At 42.7% G+C, this 23020-nt stretch overlaps 1 protein-coding gene across 1 annotated transcript in view; it reads left to right on the forward strand.

The window, feature by feature from the left end:
• The first annotated feature begins 20575 nt into the window (after positions 1–20575).
• APPL2 (adaptor protein, phosphotyrosine interacting with PH domain and leucine zipper 2) overlaps positions 20576–23020 on the forward strand; it is a 45267-nt gene continuing 42822 nt past the window's right edge. Inside the window, exon 1 of the mRNA XM_066356115.1 lies at positions 20576–20788. Within this exon, the coding sequence (XP_066212212.1) occupies positions 20735–20788 (54 nt within the window). The 5' untranslated portion in view covers positions 20576–20734. The remainder of the gene's footprint in view (positions 20789–23020) is intronic.

Here is a 23020-nt window from a genome sequence, read left to right on the forward strand (position 1 = left end):
CCACAGCCAAGGCTCCACTGGAGTGAGCTGGCCAGGGTGCTGAGGATGGCTCCATGGCCTCTGCCTCAGGCGCTAAGAAGAGCTCCGTTGCTGGCAATGAAGCAACACCCCAGATGGGCAGAGCATCGCCCCCTAGTGGGCATGCCAGGTGCATTCCAGTCGGGCGCATGTGGGAGTCTGTCTGACTGCCTCCCTGTTTCTCACTTAAGAAAAATACACACACACACAAATAGTCATAGAGATGTAAAGTATAGCATAGGGATAATAGTCAATAATATTGTACTATGTATGATTACAAAATTTAGAGGAATAATTACTGATCACTTAGTATGTGACATAATGTTTAATCAGTGGAGTGTATACCTGAAACTAATATAATATTGTATGTCAACTGTAATAGAAAAATAAAAAATTATTTAATATAAAAAAATTACAAAACCCCTGGGCAACAAGATGTTTTTACAAAATGAAATTTATATTGCCTGACCAGGTGGTGGCGCAGTGGATAGAGTGTTGGACTGGGATGCGGAGGACCCAGGTTCAAGACCCCAAGGTTGCCAGTTTGAGCACGGGCTCATCTGGTTTGAGCAAAGCTCACCAGCTTGAACCTAAGTTCGCTGGCTCGAGCAAGGGGTTACTCAGTCTGCTGAAGGCCCACGGTCAAGGCACATATGAGAAAGCAATCAATGAACAACTAGGATGTCGCAACGAAAAACTGATGATTGATGCTTCTCATCTCTCTCTGTTCCTGTCTGTCTCTGACTCTCTCTCTGTCTCTGTAAAAAAAAAAAAAAAAAAAAGATGATATTTATTGTCTGGGCTACTTGTATTGCATTCCTTAATAATTACATGGTAAAATTATTTCAAAATGATTCAAGTCTATTAGCATTTTTAAAAAAAACCCTCACTGAGACAAAACTGAAATAATCACGACTTGTATTTTATTTTTATTTTTCTTCCTGCTGAGGCAGCATAGTTTGCACATATATCTTGTCTGGCACTCTGGGTTTCTCAAAGACTCCCAACAAAACCCCAGGAGGTCTGTGGTACACTCAGTACACTCTAGATGGCTGGATATGTTTTTCTCTTCTCCCCTAGATTGAACTAGAGTTATTCTGTGTTCTTTTAAAAAGAAGTGCTTGCTAATTATTTTGAATCCAGCTTTGATATGTTATGGCTTCTACATTTGTAACAATGGTTTTGTAGCATCACCATCTAGGTTATTTAAATTGTTTCTATATGCACAATGAAAACCTCATGAAGACATTTCCCACAGTCACATAATTTTTTTCAGGTTGAATACCTGAGCTTATATTAGAATGTACATTAGATCTTCAGGACTTATTACATGGTGGAGCAAAATAGAAAACAAACTGTAATTTGAAAGGTTACATGTCAGCAGTATAGAAAATAACTCTGTGTCCACATTCAAAATTGGCTTAGTAACTGAAACAAACATTGCCAGGAATGAGAAAATTGGAGTTCCTCCCACAATAATGCCCATGATTTGGAAAAGCTGTTTAACTTTATCGTTCCATTTCCCCACCTGTGATAATAAACTAGGTGAGAATGCTTTTATTGTCATTGTTAAAGCTTTTCCCTGGAGCTCTGATTACTCTCTCAGTGAGAATTTTTTCTATTATTTTAATGCAGAAATTTCAAATCATGCACATATCAGCTAATTTGTGCAGTAAAATACTTTCAATCTATCTCTAAAAAGGGGTTCTCTACCCCATTCACATTAGGCTAGATTTGTTCTTCAGCATGAAAAGTAACTAGTATTTTAGGGGTAAATAATTGGACTAATCCAATTACTTAAGTCTAGCTAAGTTTCATCATTGAAAGTAAGGAAAAACTACTGTATCTCTTCTTTCCTTCTGGTTCCTTGGGGTTCTCCTTCCCCCATCTCCTCACAATTCTTTGCTTGTATCCACTTATTTGAGCCAAGAATCTCTTGCCTTCAGCTGAGAATACTCCGAGTAGTTGTTTTTGGCTTGTGCTGCTCATTTCTAGGAAGGTTCTCTTTATCTGCCAAGGTCCCAAACAAGTTGTTCTCAGCAAGGACTCCTCCTCAGCCAGGGGTCCCCAAACTTTTTACACAGGGGCCAGTTCACTGTCCCTCAGACTGTTGGAGGGCTGCCACATACTGTGCTTCTCTCACTGACCACCAATGAAAGAGATGCCCCTTCCAAAAGTGCGGCGGGGCGGGATAAATGGCCTCAGGGGGCCGCATGCGGCCTGCAAGCCGTAGTTTGGGGACACCTGCCTCAGACCATCCCCTCTACCCTCTTCTCCAGAAGGTTTAATCATTCCTTCTTCCATATTTAATCAGTCTTGGTAATAACCACTGGTACAGCACATAAAACATTGTATTATTTTTATTGGGAAATAAACCATTTCTTATTTATCTTTGTATCCCCAGTGCCTAGATTTCTGGCATGTGGCAAGCAAATCAAAGGTACAAACTTCCAGTTGTAAGATGTGTTCTGAGGGTCTAATGTACAGCATGGTGACTACAGTTAATAATAATGTGTTGAATAATTGAAACTTGCTAAGAAAGTAGATCTCGCCTGACCAGGCGGTGGCACAATGGATAGAGCATTGGACTGGGATGTGGAGGACCCAGGTTCGAGACCCCGAGGTCGCCAGCTTGAGTGCAGGCTCATCTGGTTTGAGCAAAGCTCACCAGCTTGGACCCAAAGTCGCTGGCTCGAGCAAGGGGTCACTTGGTCTGCTGAAGGCCCGCGGTCAAGGCACATATGAGAAAGCAATCAATAAACAACTAAGGTGTTGCAATGAAAAACTGATGATTGATGCTTTTCATCTCTCTCCATTCCTGTCTGTCTGTCCCTGTCTATCCCTCTCTTTGACTCTCTCTCTGTAACTATAAAAAAAAATTAGAAAGTAGATTTCAAGTGTTTTCACATGCAAAAAATGATAACAATGTAAGGTGGTAAATGTGTTGACTTGGTTGTGGCAAGCAAAATGCTGGGCCTTATTTATTATTGAATTAAAAAAATACAGTGAAGTTTTAGGGACCTTACTTGAGGTCTCTGAGTATAATGAATATCATGAGGAGAAATGGATGGGTATTTGTGGCAGAGACTATTTTCAGTATTCATTTCTGTTGTAGTAATATAAGGTTATAGTAATTATATATAGAGAAATATAAAATATGGAAGATATATAAAAGTAATTAAAAGGATATTAAAAATAATTATTAAAATTAAGTAAAGGTATGCCAATTAGATAGGAATTAATATAGTGGCTTAGTGCCATAATTCTGTAATGTGATAAACAGACTCTTTCAAGCAGAGCCCAGTTAGTATGTGTGTGTGAAGTTATACATAGATAAGAAGTAGCTTGGTGTTATTTCCATTAACTTTGTAAATTAATGAAAATAAGAACATCTTAAAAAGTGGTTTAATGTAAACATTTCAGTAGATTGACATAAAGGAGGTTCCCTGCGAGGAATTCTCAAAAAGGTGGTTTGAGGTGATAATCCTGTAGATTGACATCTGTTAGAAGGCGTTGGCCAGAAAGGCTACTAAAGCTGAGGGGCCCCCTGCTGCAGTAGTCGCTCAGACTCCAATGTTGATGTGTCCACGCCGCTCTAAGCTGTCTCCACGCCGCTCTAAGCTCTGACCAAAGCCAGTGAGCAGAGCACGTGACGGGGCTCCCTTAAGCTGTATCCAGGCACGCCAAAAGGATTTGTGAGTAATAAATTGCCTGTGTGATTATTGCAACTAATTTGTGTGTCGGTCACGTCTTTCCTCTGGTGGCATTTAACAGTAGCATCCTCACAGCCGCCTCAAGAGTAGTCTCGAAGAGGCTGCCAACCCTGCTAATAAGCAGGAGTGTCCCACTGCACAGGGACGTCGAATCAGGGATGCCTGATCGACGTAGAGCTTGGGCTCTACTGGGACAATTTCCCCTTTCCTCCATTGTACTAGAACCCCTGATTTTTGGCTGGGCACATGGCAATACAGAATACAGGTTGGATTTCTCAGCTTTCTTCGCAGCTAGGTAAGACCATGTGACTCAGTTTTAGCCAATGGGAGTATTATACGGCAGCTTCCACATATCCTTCTTCTGACATGTGCCATCCTCTTTTTTCCTTTGCTGCTTTCTATTTCTTACTGCCTGGAATGTAGATTTGAAGGCTGGAGCTGAGCAGCCCTCTTGGGCCAGGAAGTGACCTAGGGAAGTTATGTATGGTGGAACATCAAGACAGAGAGAGAAACAGCCTAAGTGCCCATCAACAACTGAATGGTTAAAGAAAACGTGGTATGTATACAGATATAACCACCACACTCTTGTCCATGTCTCTTAGTCTCATTTTTATGTCCCACCAATGTATGGAATCATGCAGTTCTTGGTTTTTTCTGATTTACTTATTTCACTCTGTATAATGTTATCAAGATCCCAAATATGGAATCATTTTTAAAATGTTAGATTCATAGAAACAGAGTAGAATAGTGGTTCTCAGGGGTTAGGGTGTGGGGGCAATGGGATGTATCAATCAAAGGTACAAACTTCCAGTTGTAAGATGGGTCTGAGGGTCTAATGTACAGCATGATGACTAGAGTTAATAATAATGTGTTGAATAATTGAAACTTGCTAAGAAAGTAGATCTCAAGTGTTTTCACATGCAAAAGATGATAACAATGTAAGGTGGTAAATGTGTTGACTTGGTTGTGGTAATCATTGCACAATGTGTGCATATTTCAAATCATCAAGTTGTACATTTTAAATATATAAAATTTTGTTTATTATACCTCAATAAAGTTAGGGTAGGGAGAGAGCATAGATCCCTGAGGCCCTCACTGGGTAAAGCCACCATGCCAGCCCTACAATGCTAATTCTGGACTTTTATATAAAAGAGAAACTTCTATGTTGTTTGACCATGGTTATTTGAAGTTGCAATTACTCACAGTTGAACCTAGTCTCGATACTGTATTGCATTTTGTTCTTCCTGATTGGTATATTTTGTAATTTCTCATATCAAAAACAAATAAAAATGAAAAACTTCCCTAAAAGGTTCAGATGAGTCATATCTGGAATCTCTAGACTGAAACATTAAATGTATTAATATTATCAATTACACATGCCCACAAAGATACACATTTTGGGCATCAATTAGTAGCTTTTTCTATTGCGTACTTACGTGTACCAGACACTATGCTATATTTTATATGCATTATTGTATTTAATCCTGATTAAAACCTTATGATGTAGAAAGTTCTGTTATCTCCACCTTATCAGTGAGATAGTTGTAGATTAGACAAGCTAAGTAAACAGCTACCCAATAATAGCCAAGGCAGTGTGGTTTCCCTCTAAGCTCACGAACTAACCACTCTGGGGCACTTGCTGCAGGAGGGGCTGAGGAGAGATCCTTCTGCCCACCAGAGAGCTTTATTTGCAAATCCATTGAGATCCATACAGCAAATGCCAAGTTATCCAAGAATGGAATTCTGCTCTCAGCAAGGAAACCATTGAGTACAGCCAGGAAGAGAGCCAGACCAAACTGAAGAGGAAGGGACTCCTGTGCTGCCCGCTCAATAAAGGGTCAGAGGCCAGAGAGACTCCTCTCCTCATGAGTACATTGGAGGTGGGAGGTGTGAGTGTGGGATTGAGAGGGGTCTGGCCGCACAGTCACAACTGTGGAACTGAAGCCTGAAACCAGACATAATGATGCAAGCACATGGCAACTACCAAATTAGATTTATATATAAAGACCAGAGGCTCAAACACCTGATATTTGTATTTAACAAGAAAGGCATTCAGAAAAGAATGCTTTATATATTTTGCTATTCTGACCTCAATGATAACACTCCAAACATACTGAAAGCATATTCAATTTCCTTTCATTTTCCAAGGCATAAATATTCATTTATAAAATGCATGAGTATTGAGAGACTGCTATGTGCTTGGGCTGGGCCAAGCAGAGACTGGGTCACACAGTGGAACCAGGGCCCCCAGGATGGCACAGTCAGGTGTAGGAGACCAACTTGTGAACAAATCTTTTCAATGCAGGGTGCCACATGCCATAATGGGGATTTGTATGGGGCTGTGGACCCTAAATAAGAAGCATCCGCCTTAGGGAAGGTCTGTGGTATGATGGAGCAGAGTGTTGAGGGATGACTAGGACTTACCCAAGAGAAGAGTCAACAAGGAGGAGAAAGCATGTTCCTAAAAAAGGGAGGAGCAAGTGCCAGGTTCAGGAGAGCCTGTCACCTTCCAGGAAAGGTGTTTCCTTCTAAGGCCAGAGTCCAGGGGTAAGGAAGGAAGAGGCAAAGGAGAGACTGGTTCTTGAAGTAGTTGGTTTAGTGATAAGCTATCTCATATTTATATTTATATCATCGACCAAATTCACAGTCCTTTTCTTTGTTTTTCATTGTAGTTAAAAAAAGTGGTGGTCAAACTCCAGTCCTTCAAAGAACAATGCATGGAGCCACTGTCTGCTGGTAGTGCCCATCCCTGACAGAACTCATTTCCCAGTTCTTCACCCTTGTCCACACCTACCCCACGTGACTCTGGGGATGCTGGTTCATCTCCCAGTTCAGGGGTGGATCTTTGTTAGTCTAGGGCAAAGGTCTGCCCATGTGCCTAATACCTGCTTTGTAAATAATGTGTGTTTGGAAACAACCACACCCATTATTTCCTGTGGCTGCTTTTGTGGTGCATTAGCAGAGTTGAGTGACAGAGACAGTATGGCTCACAAAACTGAAAATAGTTATCATCTGGTTCTTTAAAAAAAAGTTTGCTGGACTAGGCTAGGCCAATCAGAGCACTGGATACTTCTGGCAGTGCTTATTGGTCCAAAGTGGACTTGTTGCTTAAACTGGCCAATCAACTTAAAGGGAAGAACTTATGTTTCATGTTTGCAGGAAGGATTCCCTCATTCCCATCAGCTGATGTCCTAATTGCTGCCATGGCTGTTCTAAAGATGGCAGAACCAAGAGATGGAAAGATTTGGGGCCCTGGTAACCTAGTTGAGCCATTAAATCAAGCAATCCCAAAGCCTGCCCTATCTCTGGACTTGGTGTTGTGTGAGATAATACATTTCCTTATTTTTTAGTCAGTTTGAGTAGGGCATCTCTTACTTGTAAGTAAAAACATCCATCATTGCTGCATCTGTATTGCCATCTTGTTCAAAGGCCAGGCTCACAGCAGGCTCAAACACCTAGCACAAGGTCACTAACCCAGAATAAAACAGAGGAAGTAACAATAAGAATGAGTAAGCACCATCATAAGCCCGTGCACGCTGCCTGCAGGAGAAACCACACATCCTTACTCACAACTGATTGAAATTTTCTTGAAGAATAAAGTTCTTAATTCAATAAACTCAATATGGTTTTTAAAGAATAACAGTTTAGATATAGCATATTGGAAAATGGAGGGAGTGAGGAATGCATCAGGAAAAGTGACAGCCAACTGCCTAAGAGGAGGAAGGAAGACAGAAGAAACAGTAAACAAAACAAAACAAAAAAGTAGATTGTGCCAGTTAATATAGATGTAAAAGCTCCCTATAAGTAGCCTGCAAGGGCCCCAGGGGTGACACTATTTATGTTAGACGATCACAACCCATGCTTATAAAAAATGGACTTAACATGCCAAGAATAGAATTCATCATGTTCAGTCTATTCTGTTTAATAAAATAAAGAAGAAAGAAGGCTCTTTTGTTCCAAGATTTTCTGACTCGCCTCAAAAAGTTTTCTCTTAATAACAAAGTGACAACTCAATGATGTGGGAAACACACCCTGTTCCTCAAATGCTACATCAGAGGAATTTGCAAAGGAGGCCTACTTCACCACTTATTTTTATTGTTCCCTGAACCAGTGGGACTGACTCAATTATACAGCCTCCCAGAAAGCGGGATCCAGGCATGGAATCACATTTTTGGTGCAGAGGCCTGTGCAGCGTAGTGAACAAAGCCTACACACTGGAGTCATCAGATCGAGCTGAAGCCAAATCTTAAGTCCATGTCTGAAATAGCTGCGTGGGCCTCTGCTTCCTCACATATAAGACAGGAATAATGATACATGTAGCTTGCATGATTGTTGTAAGATCTCAAACACATATATGTGAGCACAGTATCTGATACCTATTAGGCCTCCATTTATGAAAGCTGGCACTATTATTGTTATTGGTATTATTATTATTATTATCATCCTATCCCAAGTATTCTAAAATGTTGTTTTTGATAAGCAAAAATGCTACAGGACAATTTCAAGCTAGAGAGGGACAACCCCACTGGATCATTTAAGTCTTCAGTGGCCCTCCTGTGGCTGCCACTTGCTCCTGTGCACAGAGTGCAAAGAGAGAGCAAAGGAAGAGGCAGACTGCTCCAGGTGGAGGTGTAACAAGCAAGGGAGCTTACTAACAAGGCTTATCTTGGGTGGTAGCAGGAGGAGGAGGAGATCTCCACATTCACCTGCCAGAATCTTAAAGTCCATGTAAGGCCTTCACTGTGTTCAGTTCTCTATATCATCTAGATCAGTGGTCCCCAACCTTCTTTGGGCCATGGACCGGTTTAATGTCAGAGAATATTTTCACGGACCGGCCTTTAGGGTGGGACGAATAAATGTATCACGTGACCGAAACAAGCGTCAAGAGTGAGTATTAGACGGATGTAACAGAGGGAATCTGTCATTTTTTAAAAATAAAGCATCATTCAGACTTAAATATAAATAAAAAGGAAATAATGTAAGTTATTTATTCTTTCTCTGCGGACCGGTACCAAATGGCCCACGGACCAATACCGGTCCGCAGCCCGGGGGTTGGGGACCACTGATCTAGATGGTCTTAACACCTTGCTCTCTCAGGACTGCATCTTTAAAACACTGCCCACTGTGGGCAGAATGCATATTCCAAAGGCATGGAGGGGGCGAGGAGCCTCTGAGTTGCCTGGGTTCAGCTCTCAGGTCAACCAGTGGTCATATCTTGATCATCTCCTCCAACACCTTCTGGGGAAGCAGAATGAGCCAAAGTGCTGTGACTAAGAGCTGAGTCCTCCATAACAGTACTTCACTCAAGAACAAGAATTTCATGAAAACCTATTCATGGACAGAGAATGACTTCAAGTGGTCGCTGGACCCAGCAGCCTGCTGCCCCATTGAATGTGTCAGAGGTCAGATGGGGTCATTATTTAAATTAACCAAGTGCGGTGAGTTGCTGAGGCAGTTGATGTGGTCAATCTAGCCTCAAACATGCCCTGAATAGACCCAAACTATTCAACGGTAGGACCTTCAAGGGACCCAAACTATTCAGCAGTGACCAGTCCTTAACAGAGGCATGTGGAAGTTAATGATGACCTCAGGAGGCTCAAAGTGGTCAAGACCAAAGTGCTGGTTGATTCAGTTCCTGGTGAAGGTCTTCTTCCTGCCTTGCAGATGGCTGTCCACTCACTGTGTCCACACACGGTACGAAAGGGATTATGTCCCTCTCCACCTCTTCTTTATAAAGCCACAAATCATATCATGAGGATCTCACCCTCAAGATCTCATCTAATCCTAATTACCTCTCAAAGGGCCCATCTCCAAATACCAGTGCATTGGGGGTTTGGGCTTCAACATATGAAGTTGGTGGGGGTACACAATTCGGTCCAGAGAATGACCCTTCTGCAACTACTTCACCTAAAACATAAATCCATTCTCTAAGTCATAAGTAGTTTCTGAAATGCATTTTCTCATATTTTCCAAAATAAGTCTTCTTTTACCCACAATGAAGCGTAAATAATTTCATCTTAGTTGGGAGAACACTAGAGAGAAGCAACTCTGCATGAGCGAGGGTGCCTTTATAAAGGAAGCCTCCGTGGCATTCTCTTGCACTGAAGAACACTTAGAAAGTACATGAGGCCAAGGGAAGGTCAAGGACGAGAGAAAGGAGGATGGAAAATAGTTTTATGTCAGCAGGAACTCAAGCATCCAAACAACAGTTCTGTTCTGTCTCTGGTTAGCCTGAGCCGAGCTCCGGAGCCGACTGCTCTTCAACTGAGACACGTACAGTTGTGATGACCAAATATGGTTTGTGTTACAAGGAAATAAACCTCAAATTTGTGAGAGAAACAAATAGGTGAAGGGAAGAGATTGAAAACAGTAGTCAGTGTTTAGTAACTTCCTTGAGCCTGCATGGAATAATTTCTGGAGTAATTTAATAAGAAGGCCCGAGCTGGCACAGGGGCTAATGGGCTAGTTTCATGGTCATCCTGTGTTGATGTCTGCAGTGGTTGAAAACAACAGAATGACTCTGGCAGGATCAAACATCCACCTCTTGGTACCTGAGAATGGAGCAGAGAAAGAGAATCCTGAGCAGAAGGTGGAAGCGGAGAAAGTCTTAAAATATGTATGACTGATTTGGTTACCTCTGGGGAGGCACAGGGAAAGGAGGAGGAAATAAAATGATGTTTACTGAGAGCCAACTTGAGTGTAAGGTCTTAGAAAGAAGAGACACTGCTGTCTTGTTCCCAATGTGTTCTCAGCTCCTAACATAGGCCTTGTCATGCTGAAAGCACTCATTGAGTACTTGTTGCAGGAAGGACAGACATGGCACAGAGCCCATAATATAGTGGGCACTTAGTATATATTTTTGAAAGAATCAATTAACTAACGAAAGCCTACTGTATGCCAAGCATTGTTTCATTCTTTCGTTCAGTTCAAAAGTATTTTATTGAGCAAGCTCCTACTATTTGCCAGACACTCTGCTAGACACTGCAAACTCAAAACAGTAAAGGGAGGCCCTGGCCGGTTGTCTCAGTAGTAGAGCTTGGTCCAGCATGTGGATGTCCCAGGTTCAATTTCCAGTCTGGGCACACAGAAGAAACAACTATCTGCCTCTCCACCCCTCCCCCTCTTGCTTCTCTCTCTCTCTCTCTCTCTCTCTCTTCTCTTTCTGCAGCATGGTTCAATTGGAGCAAGTTGGCTCTGGGCGCTGAGGATAGCTCTGTGGCCTCCACCTCAGGCATTAAAATAGCTTGGTTGCTGAATAATGGAGCAATGCTCCAGATGGGCAGAGCATCACCCCCTAGTGGGCTTGCTGGGTAGATCCCATTTGGGTGCTAGGGAAAGTCTGTCTTTGCCTCATCTCCTCTCACTTAAAAAAAACACAACAAACACAGTAAAGGGATAGTTCCTGCCCCCCAAAGAACTTATAATACTGGAGATATGACACACAAGCAACGGTGATGCAATATGCAATGACCACAGACTATACTGGGCTACAGGGAAACATAGAAGGGGAACTCAACCCCCCTGGGACAGTCAAGGCAGTCTTTACAGAGGAGTGTTTATAGCCTTTGAACTGAGACTTTAAGATGAGCAAGGGACCTTGGCCACTTCAGGCAAAGAGAATGATGTGAGAGATTACAAGAAGTTCAGCCTTACCAGAGGAAAACTTTGGTGGGGCAAGAAAAAGTAGAAGAGTGACTTGAGAAAGAAAAGAGATGAGGAAACGCTCTATTTTATGTGAAATAGTTTGAACTCACCTTATATAAAATAGTAAGTAGGACCAACTCCATCACATGTGACCTGTGCAGTCCCAAAGTTCTCCATGCTCAGATGGCCCCTGTGCTTGGTTTACTGCTCTGCTGTAGGCTGTCTTGACATTCTTAATAATTTTGTCTTTGAACATGTGTTTTGTAAGCCAAGTCCAATGGGACAATGAAGCCAGCACATGAGCAGAGAAGGTATAAGCAATAGGCATGTCTGCATTATCTTACTGCTTCATTCATATGTGGCTTTCATGAAGCCCTGTGAACACAGAATTCCAGTGGACCCATATGGGTGGGAGTTTAGCAACTCAGAACAAGTACAAGGCAAGCACATTATGGAAGCCACCAGCTCCCACTGAGTGTTGAGAGAATGTGTGCATACTAACCAGTGAGACAAAACAGTTGGGTTAGTTTTGTGCCATGGGATGCAAAATACAAGTTGTATCATTCCAGGGATTCCACATGGGCATTAAAGGCTCTCATATTTGCTATTTTTACTGGCACTGCACAGTATAAAGATGAACAATAAAGTTTGTACTAATAATTTATCATTTGAATTTATTTATATTAAATGGCAAATAAAAACACCACGACAAGTTGAGAGACACCACCAAAAAATAAAAAAGAAAAGAAGCCTGACCAGGCAGTGGCACAATGTATAGAGCATCAGACTGGGACACAGAGGACCCAGGTTTGAAACCCCGAGGTTGCTTGTTTGAGCGCAGGCTCACCAGCTTGAGTGGGCTCACTGGCTTGAGTGTGGAATCATAGACATGATCCCATGGTCACTGGCTTGAGCCCAAGGTCACCGGCTTGAAGTCCAGGATCGCTGGTTTGAGTCCAAGGTTACTGGCTCTGCAGTAGCGCCCAACCCACCCCGGTCAAGGCACATATGAGAAAGCAATCAATGAATAACTAAGGTTGTGCAACAAAGAATTGATGCTTCCCATCTCTCTCCCTTCCTGCCTGTCTGTCCTTATCTGTCCCTGTCACAAAAAAGGAAAAAGATTCATATTTCATATTTTAGTACATTTAATGGCACTTTCCCCTTACTTTCTAAACATTCTGCACCAGGTCCCAGAAATTATGTGGCTGGCTTTGATGGAGAGCCATTAGAAAAAAAATTTTTTTTTTTTAGAAAAATTTTTAACTGGGAAGAGATACGACAAGACTATTATTTTGGAAAAACAACTCTGACCAGAGTGTGGAAGTTAGACTAGGAGGCACAACAAGAAGAAAGGTTGCTGAGGTCCATGCAAGAGCAAGGTCAGGGGAATGAGAGAAAGGGACAAATGTGCAAGGAGTTGACGGGCAGAGCACTAGGGCTGGTGATTCTTTCCATAGGGGAGGTCAGCAAGGGGGAAGATTAGACCTTGACTCCCAGATTCCCAGCTACAGCCCCTGGGTGAGGTCATCCTCTGAGATGTAGAGTAGGTGGAAGAGAGAATGTGGGGTGGCAAGGGTGGAGAAATGGGTTGAAGGTGAATGTTGGTCTGAGACTGGGGGTAGACTTCCCATGCTGGGTGTGTGCAACGCTTCTCACTGCACCTTCCCCCAGTAACAGACTCCACCTCTTCTCACTTCAGAGGTGTAGTTGTGACGAGGCTGGGGCTCATCCTGGTACTTGGCCACAGCTAGTGGTTCAAGGAATGGGCAGGTAAGTTTCCTAAGCCAGAATAGAATAATCAGAGCATTTCCCTAGGATTTTTCAAACTGAAGCTGGCAGGTATCCTTTTCCTCTTTAGTAATAACAGTGAGTCTGTAATTGCTAACAAACCTGGTTCTAGTGACCCTGAGGCTTGGGTCTGACAGCGAAGCCAACACAGAGAGGATGGGTAATAAACCTGCCCATTGACTTTGAGTTCCTAGATCCCAGCAGTTCCCAGCTTCACTTCTACCTCTCCTGGTGACATGACCTAAGAAACCTAGCCTCCCCTCTCTCCCTTTCAACCTCTCCCAGCCTTTTTTGTTTCCCTTAAGCTAACTGGAGTTAGGGCTCTGTCACTTCAAACTGAAAGAGTCCTGATTAATATAAGACACATGGCTAGGTGCGTATGGAAACAGCTTGTGGTCGATATTATTACCATATCATGAGAAGAGAACTGAGACCCTAGAAGGTTTGAGAACTGTCTAAACCCTCATGGCTAGCCAGTTGCAATGCCAGGACTCAAATGCAGGTGTGTCTGACTCCAAAGTCAGTCATCTCTCTATGATGTCGCACTTCCTTCCCAATCAGTTCCTTATTCTCAGCATTCCTTTGTATAAACTCAGGACTTCAAATTTAGGGTTATTAGTCATGCTACTGAAATTCCAGGGTTTTTGCTTAAAAGCAATTAGGGCCAGACAGTGAGTTCTTGGGAGCATTTTCTGACTCTGATTGTTCCCAGTTAAAAGTCACTGATACCAGAGGGCCTCATTGTTAATTTTGCAGAAGTTTCGTTGATGAAACCTTATTTTTCAAAACTTTGTCTTGGTTTATTGTTTGTTTGTTTTTTTAGTTCAAATGGAAATTCGGTTTTAATTCCCAACAGAGTTGCAAGGAGGTGATGAACTGAGCCCAAGGCTTCAGAACTTGAGCAAAGCTCCTACGAACTTCCCTCATGCCTGCCTCTCTGTATTGTCACATCCTCTTCTTTACAGAGCCTTATTATCCTGCTATGCCATTAACCCAAATGGAGTCTGAAGTGAATCTTTTCTGACTACTGACTCATTCTAGGGAACTGTGGCAGAGACTACTATCCCCAAATTGTTACTATTCTTTCAATAATAGAACCCCGTATTTTTAATTTTTATTTTATTTATTCATTTTAGAGAGGAGAGAGAGAGAGAAAGAGGAGAGAGAGAAGGAGGGAGGAGCTGGAAGCATCAACTCCCATATGTGCCTTGACCAGGCAAGCCCAGGGTTTCGAACTGGCGACCTCAGCGTTTCCAGGTCGATGCTTTATCCACTGCGCCACCACAGGTCAGGCTGAACCCCGTATTTTTTAAACCATAATTTTTAATTGAGATATAATTCACATATTATAAAATTATCATTTTAAGGGGAACAATTAATGGCTTTTTTAGTAGATTCACAAGGTGGTAAAACCATAGTTTCTAATTCTAGATCATTTCATCACCCCCAAATAAACCCCACACCCATCAGCAGCTGCTCCCCATTCTCTCCTCCCTCCAGCCTCCCTGGCAGCCACTAACCCATTGTCTATCTCCAGGGATTTTTCTATTTTGGACATTTCACATAGTTTGAGCCATATAATATGTGGCTTTTCTTGTCTGGATTCTTTCGCGCAGCCTCTTGTTTTCAAGGTTCATCTACATTGTAGCAAGTTTAAGTATTTCATTCCTTTTTAATTTCCAAATAATAGTAATAACACTCCATTGTATGGGTATAACAATACCATTTTTTGTTAATCCGTCTACAGTTAATGAACATTTGGGTTGCCCCCCACTTTTTAGATATTATGAATAATGTTATGAACATCCATGCTCACGTTTTTGTGGGGACAGATGTTTCCAATTCTCTTGGGTACACACTAGGAGTGACTTGCTGAGCCATGTGATAACTTTCTGTTTAACATCTTGAGGCGCTGCCAAACTATTTTGCACAGTGGCTGTGCCATTTCCCATTCCCACCAGCAGTAGTGAGAGGAACCCTCGGCTTTCACCAGGGCATAGCAAGCCTGGTGAAAGGTCAACTGTCCAGTTCCCTCAGAGCTGTAACACTGATCTCTTCCACCCAGGCTAACGGCACTGGATCTTGTAATGAAATCGCTAATTCAAGGATGCATTTTTCTTCTCAAACTTGTTATTTCTTGGAGTGTTGCTCAAAAGACTTATAAAGTATACTATACATATAAATTTACTAATATTTACATATTTACTTGCAAGAATGACTTCATTAGCAGCAGACAGAGCCACAAACATAAAAATATGGCAACAGCTACATGCGAGACTGACTAACAGTGGCCACTTTGCCTGTCAATGCTCCCATCCTGGTTCCCAGAAATGTCAACCTTAACCTTAGCCTCTAACCATGTGCTCCCCTGAAGCCTGTGCAGCCATTATCAGAACACTCATCTCTTTAACGGCCTACCATCCTTAGACCAGAAGCTCCCCTGAAGGCAGGAAACCCATGTCTCTGACATTATTAAACTTTCACAGCCTTGCTTGGGGTTTGGAACAAAGTACAAGTTAAATTAACAGGCACTGAACTGAATTTCACAGACTGCAGAAGTGATATTTAAGCCAAGCTTTAGAAGATGAATGTGTTAAGTGGCTCAGGGAGGGAAGGGCATTTGGGGTTGATGGAAACAATCTCTGCACAGACACAGGCATGCCAAACGGTGTATTTTCAATGACTGCAATGACCCTCATACGGCAGATGTGCAAAGGGTCCTGGCAGATGAATCAGGGCTACATTATGTGGGATGGGGGACTTATGTACCTGCTAAAGAATACAGCTGTGCCCTAGATGGTTGGCTCAGTGGTAGAGTGTCAGCCTGGCATGTGAAAGCCCCGTGTTCGATTCCTGGCCAGGGCACACAGGAGAAGCGCCCAACTGCTTCTCCATCCTTCCCCCTCTCCTTTCTCTCTGTCTCTCTCTTTCCTCCTGCAGCCAAGGCTCCATTGGAGCAAAGTTGGCCTGGGCGCTGAAGATGGCTCCATGGCTTCCACCTCAGGCGCTAGAATGGCTCCGAAAATAGCAGAGCAACACCCCAGAGGGGTCGAGCATTGCCCTCTGGTGGGCATGCCTGGTGGATCCTGGTCAGGCACATGCGGGAGTCTGACTGCCTCCCCCCAACCCTCCTTCTCACTTCGGAAAAAAAAATACAGTAGGCAATGGGGAGTCTCTGAAGGAGACCCCTGAAGAGATTGGGTAAGAACATCTTCTGGAGACAGACTGCCTGTATTTGAATGCCACCTCTGGAATTAGCTTACTCTTGGCAGCTCTTCAACCTTCCTAGACCTCAGTTTCCTCATCTTTAAAATGGGGATTATAACAGCAAATAACCAAGGGGATTTTGGATAAGATGCCAGGAGATAATGCAGGTAATATATTAATGCAGGTATGAAAGCTATCACACAGTAATAGCTCAGTAAGTGTCTGTTTGCTATAATAATTGTTGCTCCTATTATCACCAAAGGGTTTAAACAGCAGAGTGTCCTGATCAAATTTGTATCTAGAGTGAAAAATACACAGGCTAATTCTCATCATAGGATGAATACTCAGAAATGACAAGGCTCTTTCCTCTTGTTTCACTTTTTAAATTATTTTCCATGGTGGTCTCTCAGATTTGAAGGACTACAGACCTGTTGGGAGGTCTTCAGTTTCCTCTCTTAGCTTTCATGGACTGGCTGTAGGGTGAAAAGTAGATGAAATGACAGTCAAAGGAGCAATACCCTGATGTCATAGAAGTCTTAATGAAGAAAACAGGAAAAGTCATTCATTAAACAACCATTTGAAAAGCATTTCCTGTAGATCAGACACTATGTACGCAACTGGGAGGCAAGGGGTGAGAGTTCTAAGGTTAACTAGCCTTAGGTTTCCTACTGAGCATACTTCCTTTTTCTCTTTGGGATGCAGTAGGCACAGTCCTGGCCTTTGGAACCTTGTCTCTGTCATGTCATTTGAGCCTTCAGTTCCAGTATCTATAAAATGGGGATATTAATACCATATTTCCCCATGTGTAAGACGCACCTTTTTCTGAAAAATTTGGGGTCTAAAAACTGGGTGCATTTTATACAGTGGTTGCAGATTTTTTTTTTACTTGCATTTACCGCTTTTTTGTGCTTGTTTTTACACTCATTATTGAAGACAGCGATTCGTCATCCGACACAGCCGAGGACAAGCTAATGGATGGGAGTTTTGACAATGATGAGGAGTTGGCTGAATTTTATGATGAATAAAACTTGAGTTCAATAACTTTACGTAATACATCTTATTTTCAAATTTCGGATCCCAAACTTAAGGTGCGTCTTATACATGGGATCGTATTTTACACCGGGAAATATGGTTCTTATACTTCATCTTCCCATGCTCCAACATGACTTTATCTTACCCTTTTCTTTCCCTCCAACTGCCAAGAGCCTCTCACCATCATTGCTTTGAGCTGATGGCTTTGCTTCTTATTTTACTGAGACTATAAAAGCAATCAGAAAAAACTCCTCCATTCTACTCCATTTAATCTACTGTTACATGTTATCAGTCTGAATGCACTGTCCCTGCTTCTACCCCCTTCGTTTGTGATTTGGATCCCACTTCTTTTTGTCTACCCAAGGACTGTGCTCCTGCATTTGTCATGTCACTCTCCTCTATCTCAAATTCCTCCCACCACACACACTCTACTGGACCATCTTATCAGTGTACAAATAACCAAGAAATACAGCCTCCTCATCTCTCGGTCTCTCACAGATTTTTTTGTTTCTTTAAGCTAACTGGTGTTAGGTTTTTGCCATCTGCAACTGAAAAAGTCCTGATTAATACAGGACACATAGATAGGAGCCTATGGAAACAGCTCGAGTCCTTTTCCCCATTAGTCTTCAGTGGGTAAAAGGTTACAGCTCCAAAGAGTACACCCCTTTTCTCTCCAAAGGACATGGCAACTCTAAATTGCCCATCTTTGTACTTTCTGTCTTCAACGTCATAGATGTCCAGCTACTTCAGATATATCAATAGTTTGAATGTTTGAAATCCACCCTCCCGATAGTTTAATAAGGACAACTATTTCTTTAATGAAACTTAAAAATAATTCTCATGCTCATACAAAAGTTCCTCTTACATAGTTTTTCACAGATTATCTGTTGAAGAGGAGGACATTTGGCTTCAGCACTTAAATGAGTCATAATAAAGGAAGTAATATAAGTAGGAGACAGTGCTTAACATTGCGCAGTTTATATTTATGAATGAATGATTGGAAGAATTATTGAATAAAATGAATTAAATTTAGAATCTGTAAATGTGTGTTGTCCCAGAGTTGGTTTTAGTAACTTAGTTGTTTTGAATTTGGGGTGCATTTTCCCATAAAAACAATGTTACAAGTTATACTTAAGTGCCAAGAAATCCCACTAAAGCTGTTTGGCCCATAATGTAGCAAAAAAAAATGTAAAAAAATAATGGCATTGTGTAAAAACATGGTTTAAACAGTTTTGAACACTGGTGTTTAAGGAAAAGTAACTTTAAATGGCAGATGAGGTACCCCATGAAAAATGTGATTCCCAAATGGATTTCTGAGACCTTTCCAGGGTTCTGGAGGGCAGTGTCTCCTTTTTACATCTATGTTCAAAATAAAATGTATGCAATCCCTGGGGTGGCTCATTGGATAAAGCATCATCCCCAGTGTACTGTGGTCGTGGGTTTGACCCCTGGTCGGGGCATACACAGGAAGCAGTCAATGACTACACAGCTAAATGGAACTAAAAGAACAACAATTGATACCTCTCTCTTTGTCCATTCTCCTGCATCCCTCCCTCTTGCAAATCAATGGGAAAAATTTTTTTAATTAAAATGTATGCATTTCTTTCCCTTGGTAAATTATAGTCTTCTATCATAAGAGGATCATCACTATTGTTTATTTGGCAAGGAATTAATAACTATTGTGCTTCCAACTGGATAGAAGGGTAAGAACAAAGTAAGATGGGAAGTTGGCAAGAACTTCTCTTAAGTCATTGGAAGAATTGGAAGGATGAGCATGTCACAAACAGCACATACATATTTGTTACCATGTGTTTCTATATTCAGAATAAAAAGTCAACACATTATTCTCTTGAGAAGCTTACAATTCAGAGGGAGTAAGACTTACACATAGAAAAAGTGCTACTGGGTAAGATATGTTGGATGACAATCAGGTGATGGACGTTTAGAGGAGGGAGTGATCTTTGGGGCCAGGAAGGGGATGGAAGAGTTGGAGTCATACCTTGTGGAAGAAGATTCAGTCAGGAGAGAGTTGGAAGTGTGTGAAGGTAAAATTAACTGAATGAGAAAGAGACTTAACAAAAAAACATAGGAAAAGAAAGATACAATAGTATGAACATTATCATACCCAGGAAGAAGAAAGAATACAGTGGCGGAAAGGATGCTGGATGATTTACCCAAGGAAGCCATACAGGGGCTAGAGAAAGAACCTACTGGAAATACTGGCCTTGGAGTTTTCAAGGGATCAGACAGCATGTGATCAGACTTTCAAAGGTGTTTAATATTGTGCCTTAATATATTTAGATGTTTCTGTAGAACACAGAGTTTGAATAATTTTGTCATATTCCGCCTTTTGATTTTGGTGACATGTATCCTCTTGAACAAATCCCACTGATTCCTAAAGAAGAAACCTCCAAAACCCTTGCCTTTGGTATAAAAGAACATGAAGTTCTTTTTGCCAGTCCTACCCCATCACTCCTTTTTCCTCCCTTCCTCCTTCTTCTCCCAGCTTTCATTAACTGTTTGACCTTGACCAAATCACTTCATTTTTTGGACCCCTTCTAAATTTGTATTATTGAAAAATGACACCTCTGACCTAGAATATCTAAACATTCCCATTCTAAAAACTTGATTATTTTCCAAGATGACAAAATATCACAGACCAGGAGGAGACCTAATTCTATTGCTCAAATCGAGTTGCTGTGGTTTCCAAAATGGTCACATCTGATAATGACTTAATCATCTAGTTTTTTCCTTAAAACTAGACGAGATTTATCTAGAAAAAGTGGTGCGGACGTGCAGTGTTCTCCTTCCTTTAAAAAAAAAAAAAAAGTGGCGAGTCACAGCAGTAAAACCTGTTTGTTCCTAGCTTCTTAGATTCAAATATTTTCTAGGTGGCCACAGTATATAAAACCTTAACCTTTCCGCCCTCGAGTTCTCCTTCGCGGGCTTCATAGACACTGATTTGTATTAGTGTGGCGCCCCTTATCCACAGACACACCTCACAGGTTCAAGAAGCAGTGTGACTGACCGGATAGTCTGCGGCTTCCCACGAGGCGTGGGAGAGCGGAAGCGGGTCGCCACACTTCCGGTAGCCGGGCTGGGCACTCGCCACACTTCCTGTTGATCTGGCTCCGCTGTGGGCGGGGCTGGGAGGAGGGCCGGCAGGCGGGAGGCGGAGCCGGCCGCTGGTCAGGCGTGGGCGCGCGCGGCACCGTCGCGAGCATAGAGCGTCCGCCTCATCCTCTGAGCCCGAGCCCGGAGTATCCTCGGCGGCCGCGCCTTCTGCCCTCCGTCCTTCCATCCGTCCCTCAGCCCCGCCGCGCGGCACGATGCCCGCCGTGGACAAGCTGCTGCTGGAGGAAGCGTTGCAGGACAGCCCCCAGGTACCTCCCGCCGCTGCGGTCCCGCCTCGCCCCAGGGTTGCGGCCGAGGAGGGCCCCTCCAGACCGCCCCCGGGTGGAGGCAGGGTACCCTCGGGCGCGAGGAGGGGGCGAGCCCGGCCCTGCGTCCTGAGCCCGGGCTGCCCTGGGAGGGGGCCTCCCTCTGGCAAAGCTGGGGGACCCGGGCAAACCCCCGCCGGAGCCTTTGTGTCCTGACCCCTTTCCAAAATCAGCTAGAAACTGAGGCGCCCGGCCTCACCTCGGGCTCCACCACGTACCAGTTGAGTGCCGCGGGCAGATAACCTCTTTGTGCCTCAGTTTTGTCATCTGTAAAATAGGAATAATAATTATACCTGCCTCTTTTAGTTGTTAGAATTGAATAAATAAACGCCTGTAAAGTTGTTGCTGACAATGCCTGATCCATTGAACGTAAGAATGGGGTCATCCATCTTTCTTCTTACTTCTGTGACTGATGGGATGGGACCGGGTAGATTTAGGGCCAGACTGGGAGGCAGAACCTGGATCTCTGTCCCAGCCGTCCTAGGCCTCCTTTTGGCACTGTCTTCCCGTTCTGAAGAGAAAATGACCAATACCAGCCCTGTTTGTCGTGCAGGAGAACATTAGCGCGCTCGAGATGAGAGTCAAGCCCTCTGAGCTCTGCAGGTGAAAACTGGTGTGTAGGTAATGGCAAATGAATGCAGAATGACATTAGTTCATAATTCAGTGCACTTTTCCCCCAGGGAACTTTTGTTCTCCATTAACATTTCCCCAGCTTCAGTCATATCTACCCTCCTGGTTCTGCATCCCTGGGTTATTTAAATAAGTCTCTTTATTCCCTACTGTCTCAACCCTTGAAAAATTAGAATGAGATTAACCTCTTTTCCTTTCACAGTTTCTCTTCTCTTTTTGGTTTCTTTCTTTTTTTCCTCTTAGTGAATCGTAGTCCTGGGATGATCTTTTGGGCTTCCCTACAGCCACTCTGCATCTCCCCAGTTCAGAATAAGTAATCAGAAGGGCTGTGGGCTTAGTTGCCTTGTGCCCAGTTCTTTGTAAGGAATTGTAAGCAAGCTGTGATTTGGGTTTTTTTTTAATTGGCATCTCCCGGTCTCATTGACTTTTCAAAGGCCTCTTTACTTCTGGCATGTTATGGGACCAGCACCCTTGGTAGAAGTCATTTCATCCATCCTCATACATGAAGTGTGGGATTGAAAATAATAATGTAGAATTTCTAACAATAAGATTTTGAATGAGGATTTCCATTTGCTTTGAAGTTGGAGAAACTGAGGTGCCAAGATGTATTGCTTTCCGAACACGGTGATGGCTGAGCCAGATTGCACTGATTCTCCGTGTTGCCCTCACCGATAGGTCACCTGAATTTTTGGCGCTCTCATAAATGAATATGTACTATCTCTGACTGGTTTACCCTGTTTGCTCAGCTGTGAGGAAGTAGAAAGAGGCCTGGCAAACAAGTCAGGAGATCTGGGTCCTAATTCTGGCTCTAACAGTAACTTATCATGTGATTTAAGCAAGTCACTTAGCCCCAGCCTGGCTCAGTTTTCAGATCTGCAGAATGAGCGACATGGAGCAGATGATCTTTGAAGGGGCTTTAGAAGCTTAAAGTTGTATTATATCTGCATTGCTTATAACTCAACTCAGCTTATATGTGGAAGAGGAGGTTTAGAGGCATTATTCTTATTTAATGTTCCTCTTCATGTAGGGAATTTGTCATTGCTTTTGAGACTTGGGTGTCAACCTACTAGGTGTCTTGGTGAGATTGTTGAATGGATGCTAACTTTCAAGATGATCTTTGATAATCATCAGAACATATTTATTTAACACTATTGTACAGGGCACGTGCCTGGTTCAGCTTTACTGCCAAGGTGACTCATAGACTTGGAACTGGAAGGCATCTCAGACACCTGTATCACACTGCATTTTACTTAGCTTTACTTCTGTTAACTCACTTAATCCTCTCAACAGTCTTGAAGTAGGTACTCTAGTAAAGAGCCCAAGATTATACACTATCAAGTGGCGGAGTCAGTATTGGAACCCAGGTAGTCTTGTATTGTTCAAGTTAGCCCAGCTACCTAATACTTAACACCTGGCTTTTCTGTCATCGGTGACCTAAAATGTTGTTTCACTAAAAGGAAAAGATCCTAAGAAACCACCTATTGTTTGTCTCCTCTAGTTTTATGTTGAGTACTTATGAGGGTTGCTTCAGTAACCTGGTTGCAC

The sequence above is a fragment of the Saccopteryx leptura genome, chromosome 1, assembly GCF_036850995.1.
Source record: "Saccopteryx leptura isolate mSacLep1 chromosome 1, mSacLep1_pri_phased_curated, whole genome shotgun sequence".
Lineage (NCBI taxonomy): Eukaryota > Metazoa > Chordata > Mammalia > Chiroptera > Emballonuridae > Saccopteryx > Saccopteryx leptura.